The sequence below is a fragment of the Triticum dicoccoides genome, chromosome 5B (assembly GCF_002162155.2).
Source record: "Triticum dicoccoides isolate Atlit2015 ecotype Zavitan chromosome 5B, WEW_v2.0, whole genome shotgun sequence".
NCBI lineage: Eukaryota > Viridiplantae > Streptophyta > Magnoliopsida > Poales > Poaceae > Triticum > Triticum dicoccoides.
In genome coordinates this window covers 707,986,070-707,992,512 of record NC_041389.1, presented here as the reverse complement: position 1 = coordinate 707,992,512, position 6,443 = coordinate 707,986,070, and the positions used below count along the sequence as shown (strand labels likewise).

Genomic DNA, 6,443 nt, shown 5'->3' with positions numbered 1-6,443 from the left:
GCCGGCAGCAAAATCCTCATCGGCATGACGCCAATCTCCGGCACTAGGCCAAACTCCTCGGAAAAACTAGAACTACACCTACTAGATACTATAGAGCACCGCGCACCTCCCCCATCACCTCTCCAACCGGCGTCGCCGGCGGCGAAGATCCGGGATTGGGCCGGGCCTGAGCTGCTTTTGTTTTCGCCTCTCCCGAACAGTACCGAGGAAAGGAGAAGGAGCGAGGGCAGTTGTTGGTATGCGGAACAAAACGGAAGCGTCATGGCAGCAGGCGGCAGTAACGCGGAGGAGGGTAGAGACAGAGAGAGCGGCACGGGCAGGCCGGGCGGCTAGCGTCGTCGCGGCTGACCGCGCTCGCTGCCAAGCCAGCGCCCGGTCGAACCGTGCGTGCAAAGACTTTCAAAGCGATGGGGCCAAACAGGTGGACCCAACCAACGAGCCAAGTACCACTACCTTTCCTTGCTTTCTGTTGAGAGCAGCGAGAGCAAGCGGAGACTCGATCATCACATCACAAGGACGTGAGCCCACCCAAAGCCGTGACTAGTACTAGTAGTACTGGTTATAAGTTATAACCTGCTCTGCTCCATTAACACCCACACAACACACGCAGAGAAATTAGAGAGAGAGAAGACAGACACCACCGGCTGTGGTAATCAGGCAGGCACGCTCAATCAGTGGGAATAAGTTGATGATCTGTCGTCTCTAAGCCGCCACGACGCGCCATCCTCCCATCATGGTCTTCCTCCCCCCTCCCTCTTAAAAGCCCCCGCTTCCTTGCTTCCTGCTTCTTCAGCTTCAATTCCCCGCCCGCTCCGTCCACCACCACCACCGCCCAAGAGAGAGAGGCATCCAGTCCCTGCCGTGCCAACTCGCAGCCGCATCGCCATCCAGATTCTAGACCCGCAGCAAGCGTCGGATCAAACCTCCCTCTAGTATTTCAAGAGGGCTCTCCTCGCCGGCGGCGCAGTTCAAAGACAGAGACAGAGAGAGTGAGAGAGAGAGAGAGAGAGCCGCCAGATAGACAGATAGATGTTGGGCGGCGGCAAGATGAAGGGGGACGCGGTTAGCGGCGGCAGCAGCAGCATTAGCCCCATGGTGTCCTTCGTGCTGGGCGCCGCCGCGGCCACCGTCTGCGTCCTCTTCTTCATGTCCGCCAGCCCCGGCCGCAGCCTCGTCGACATCGCCGCATGGAGCCACAACAACGGCACCGCCACCCAGCACCACCACCTGCGCTCCGTCGCCGACGCTGCCGACGCCGCCCACAACGCCACCGCCATCGCCGTTGCCGCTCCAGCACCCGCCCCCGTCCAGGTACGCACGCAGCTGGGAATTTTGTTGCCTACCTCTTGATTGTTCTGGCGCCCATCTACTACTATTGCCGTTGAGTTTGGGGCGAGGTTCGGCAGAAGAAAATAACTCCAGAGATTAATCAATTAAGACTGTATTACGAGGATTATCACTGTAGGATCATACATACAGTAGATACTTCTCCCCACCGCCACCCGATCGTTGGTCAAATGCACTAGTAGTAGTAGTACCAGGCTCAAGATATTTTCCATCCTTCTTAATTCCAACTATTTCTTCCTCCCCCATTAATTATCAATTTTCAAATTAGAAAAGTAACAAGAGCAACTGGCCAAGGTGGTGGCGCCATGCCATGCAAGCTACATATTCGGTGGAGGGATAATATCGGATACTAAAAACCAGAGACGCCGTTTTCATGCTAACAATGCTATATTAACAGAAGAGAATCCTCTTTTTGAAACGAGTTGCGTGAGCCGACGGCGACCGGGTAACCAAAAGCGCGCGCCGCCTGTGTTGATCGACTCTGCTACTAACCGAAAGCGGTGGTGGTGGTGGAGCGGCGAAGACCAGCTCACGTCTCGAGGTCGGCTGTGTATGTGGACGTCTGCTTTCTCCGCCCCCTCTCGCCTCCAACCACCGCCCGCTCCTTTTCTTTTCTTTCCATCCTCCCCACGTCCATGTATGTATTTTTAGCAGTAGGTGTCATTAGCCGTCGCCATTATCAACCCTAATGACTCACCACTCCCGCAGCTTCTCACCATGATGAACACTTAAAAATGCTTATGATGAGTATTACATGAGTCATCACCGTTGTAGCTTCTCCACATGATGACAAGGAAGGTGATTACATGAGTCATCACTGTGCACGCTGCTGCTTTGAGCACTCCCGGAAGACATAACATAATTATCATGCAGCTCTGCTGTCGGCATGGCCGCCACGACGGCGCGCGCGTCCGCTCCGTGGCCGTACACGTGGTGTCTGAAACGGCTAGTAGTTCTGTGGCACGGCAGATCGGCCGGCCGTTGAAGTGGTCCCCGTTCCTACTTGCCTGGCACCAGAAGAGGCACAGCACCTCGGCATGGGCGCATGTTTCTCTCTCTGACATGCAAAATCTATTTCCGTGATACAAGTACAGGCTTGCATGTGACCCGCGATCATTAGCTCGCACATGTGCAGCTGCAGGCCAGTCCATGGAGATAGAAAAAACTGATTTCTTTTAAGAACTGTACAATATTAGTTTGCTAGCTTAAGCTAGCACCGGCATGGCGGTCAGGCCTGCATTCACTTGCCCGCGCGTCCGAATCTGTCCATGCAGCATAAATGTTCACAGCTCTTCCAACAATTAATCCGTTTGTCACTTACGATCGATCAACGCCGATGAATTTGCTGCAGCAGGCGTCGCCGTACGGGGACCTGGAGGAGGTGCTGGCGCGGGCGGCGACGGCGGACCGGACGGTGATCATGACGCAGATCAACGCGGCGTGGACCAAGCCGGGGTCGCTGCTGGACCTCTTCTTCGAGAGCTTCCGGACCGGGGAGGGCGGCGTGGCGCGCCTGCTCGAGCACCTCGTCATCGTCACCATGGACCCGGCCGCGTACGCGGGGTGCCAGCTCGTGCACCCGCACTGCTACTTCCTGCGCACCACCGGCGTCGACTACCGCGGCGAGAAGTTCTTCATGAGCAAGGACTACCTCGAGATGATGTGGGGCCGCAACAAGTTCCAGCAGACCATCCTCCAGCTCGGATACAACTTCCTCTTCACGGTACGTCTTACTTTTCTTGTTTATTATATGCAACAACTTCATGCACATTACTTCCGATCCATGGCAGTTAGTTAGGTTGTATACATACAGTTGCAATAATTTGGTTAGCTAGCTACTCCCTCCGTTCCGAATTATTTGTCGCACGTATGGATGTATATAGATGTATTTTAGTTCTAAATATATCCATTTCAGTGACGAGTAATTTGGGACGGAGGGAGTAGGTTGGTTTTACGTGTTAGTTGGTGCGTTGCACGTTTGGTCGGTGGCTGGACAGGTTTGGCCGGTCGTGCTCCGTTGAACTGTCCACAATTTTAGTCCACGGAGGCGGGCTAAGCTACTGCTTATCGTGTGGACTTTGACGATGGTGATCGATGCATGTTGCACGCTAAGTAGCCATTAGATTCTACCGCATATGCGTCGATCATGCATGTGGGCCGGCGGCCGGTCGGGAACTTGTGGTTTGTCTTGTCCGGCCGACTGAAACATTTATGAATATGGAAAATACAGTATAATCCATCTTGATTTTGGTCTTGATCGCTAACATATGCTCAAAATGCTAACAACGCAGGACGTGGACGTGATGTGGTTCCGTGACCCGTTCAAGCACATCTCCATGGGGGCGGACATCGCCATCTCCAGCGACGTCTTCATGGGCGACCCCTACAGCCTCGGCAACTTCCCCAACGGCGGCTTCCTCTTCGTGCGCTCCTGCAACAAGACCATCGAGTTCTACCGCCACTGGCAGGCCGGCCGCTACCGCTTCTTCGGCAAGCACGAGCAGGACGTGTTCAACCTCATCAAGCACGACATGACGGACCGCCTCGGCGTCGCCATCCAGTTCCTCGACACCACCTACATCAGCGGCTTCTGCCAGCTCAGCAGGGACCTCAACAAGATCTGCACGCTGCATGCGAATTGCTGCGTCGGGCTCGGGGCCAAGCTCCATGATTTGAGGAATGTGCTGGACGTGTGGAGGAACTACACGGCGGCGCCGGTGCCCGACAAGAGGGCCGGCAAGTTCCAGTGGAAGGTACCCGGGATATGCATCCACTGATCGGACTGATGGATGAATGCGTCCTGCAATTGCTTCCATGCATTTGGTTGCCCATTCTTTCTGCTCTTCGTGCTTTGCCTTCTTCTCGTGGAAAGAGAGGGAGGGGATTGGGAGGGGTAGCATCGATCGATTGATTCATTTTGTGAAATCATTTCAGCTACTATATATGTACACAAACATATATACACAGAGTAGTAGTACCCCAGTATGCGTGCAGCACATGCATGCATGTATGCTGGTCCTGGCCGACTCTCCCTGGCCTGGCCTGTAATTAAAGATGAATGAGTAAAGCAGTAGCTTGTTTATGCAGCACAAGTGTTGTTTTCTTGATGATACGTACACTCGAATGCAAGCAGAAACACAGATTAAACTAACTTTACTAACGACCTTGGTTGGAACAGGTTTCCTTTAAAGGAAACAACTTTTTTCTAGGGGTTCGAGAATGAGAACAAGTGCTGATTGATTGAGAGAAAACATAAGTCTCCATTTTGAGAGAAGACATTATGGTCTTTGTGCATTCGGTATGATTCGTTCGGTTTATACGGTTTTTATACTTCTGTTTATACGGTTTATGGTTTATACCTCCAGCGGTATCTTCATGGGGGACCCCTACAACCTCCAGCGGTATCTTCAACCTCATCAAGCACGAATGACCGACCGCCTCCGTGTCACCATCCAGTTGCTTGACACCGCCTACAACAGCGGCTTCTGCCAGCTCAGCAGGGACCTCAACAAGATCTGCACCCTTCACGCCAACTGAAATGATCGCCATCAAATGAATATAAAAAATGAACGAGATTAAAGCTATAGCTTGTTTATGCAGCTCATGTGTTGTTTTTTGGTGATACATGGATGAATGAGAACTAGCATTGTTTGATTGAGAAAACCTTTATTCCTCAAGAAATGTTCAAAAACACGATAAGCGGGTCGAATGGGCTAACTAGCCTAGGAACATGTTTTGCATCGTAGTAAACTGGTCGTGCTAATGGGCCACACGTTTCGTGTGCTATGTGTATGAAAAGGGCTCATATTTTTGTTTTTGCAGAGCGGTAAGCCATTTCATACTTATGTCGACGAATCTATCATCTCTTGTGAATCAACAAATTATACCTTGCAAAAATAGTAATAATCTTATTTCATGCCTATTTCGTGAAATAGAGTTGTTTTTCCAACGTTACGCGCACCCACAACACACTCATATTCATGAGCCCTCCCATTCATCTGTTTTTGGAAATCTTCCATTTCAGTTTATTTTCTCTTTCATTTTTACTGGTTTCATTTTTTCTTCCTTTTCTCCTTTTCTATCCAGTTTATTTCCTTTTTTACTTCCTTTATTTATTATTTTCCTATTTTACATGATTGTTTTAAAAATGTATTTTGATAAACGCATAAACATTTTAAATTTTTACAACATTCGTGAATTCATGGACGTTGCAAACATTAATTAACAATTTTAGAAAAATTTGAATAATTTTTAAACTTTATGAATAATTTTAAAATTCTTAAACATTTTTAAACCACAAAAGTTTTTTAATTCATGATTATTTTTGTTTATAATTTTTTCCAAATTATAAAAATAGTAAAATTATTTTCTGAGCCAACTGAGACGATGGAGGTGAGGCTTGTCTAACGTGCTCACTCTTATGCCGTGTGGTATTACACGTGCATACATCATGATATTTATCATTGTTTTGGGCATTTATATTACATACCCAATGTCACGACTATGTGCTTTGTGTTTGTGATTGAATATATGCCTTTACAATTTTGTTTATAAAAAATCCCTAATATGGAATTAAATTCCAAATGTCTTTGTTATCATATCATATGTGCTATATAAATTATGGCTAAATATTATTACTGATAAATCGAGGAAGTTAATGCATATTTAGTCATAACAAGTTAAGACAAACGATCGACACTTATTTGTACTGAACTTTTTTACTTATTTGAACTTACTATATAATACATATGTTTTGAATTACTATTCCCTATTATATTTTTTCTTTGTATGATTGTACATTTACTGATGTTGTTAAACATTACTATATGGTGTATTTTGATATAATTATGATGTCCATTGTTGAAAATAACTGAGCTAAGCTAAAATAGTATTTAATTGAAAAGTGGTGCTAATTGTTTCATTAAAAAATAGTTTGAGATGCAAATAAGTAACTTTTTTCTTAAATTGATTTTTTCTTAGAACAAAAAATAATAATAAAAGAAGGTGATTTTCCTTGGTGGGTTACATGTGCCAATTTTAATATTATAGTGTATTGGGATCTGGATGCATCAATTTTGGTCTCTTTAAACATGTAG

The 6,443-nt window shown here is 47.6% G+C and overlaps 1 protein-coding gene across 2 annotated transcripts; it reads left to right on the top strand.

Moving 5' to 3' along the window:
• Positions 1-606: 606 nt before the first annotated feature.
• LOC119312844 (uncharacterized protein At4g15970-like) lies at positions 607-4,439 on the top strand. 2 transcript variants are annotated; one of them, XM_037588613.1, is made up of 3 exons: positions 607-1,311; positions 2,699-3,070; positions 3,639-4,439. In XM_037588613.1, exons 1-3 carry the CDS (start codon positions 1,030-1,032, stop codon positions 4,122-4,124), a joined length of 1,140 nt encoding a protein of 379 aa, XP_037444510.1. In that variant the 5' UTR covers positions 607-1,029; the 3' UTR covers positions 4,125-4,439. The 2 variants fall into 2 exon arrangements, with proteins under 2 accessions (XP_037444510.1, XP_037444511.1); XM_037588614.1 differs by having other exon boundaries at positions 608-1,311; positions 2,702-3,070.
• Positions 4,440-6,443: the final 2,004 nt, after the last annotated feature.

Coding starts and splice junctions, on each gene's coding strand:
- LOC119312844 (XM_037588613.1), top strand. CDS start 1,030: ATGTTGGGCGGCGGCAAGATGAAGGGGGACGCGGTTAGCGGCGGCAGC. Junction 1,312..2,698: donor CAGCACCCGCCCCCGTCCAG/GTACGCACGCAG, acceptor AATTTGCTGCAG/CAGGCGTCGCCGTACGGGGA. Junction 3,071..3,638: donor GATACAACTTCCTCTTCACG/GTACGTCTTACT, acceptor CTAACAACGCAG/GACGTGGACGTGATGTGGTT.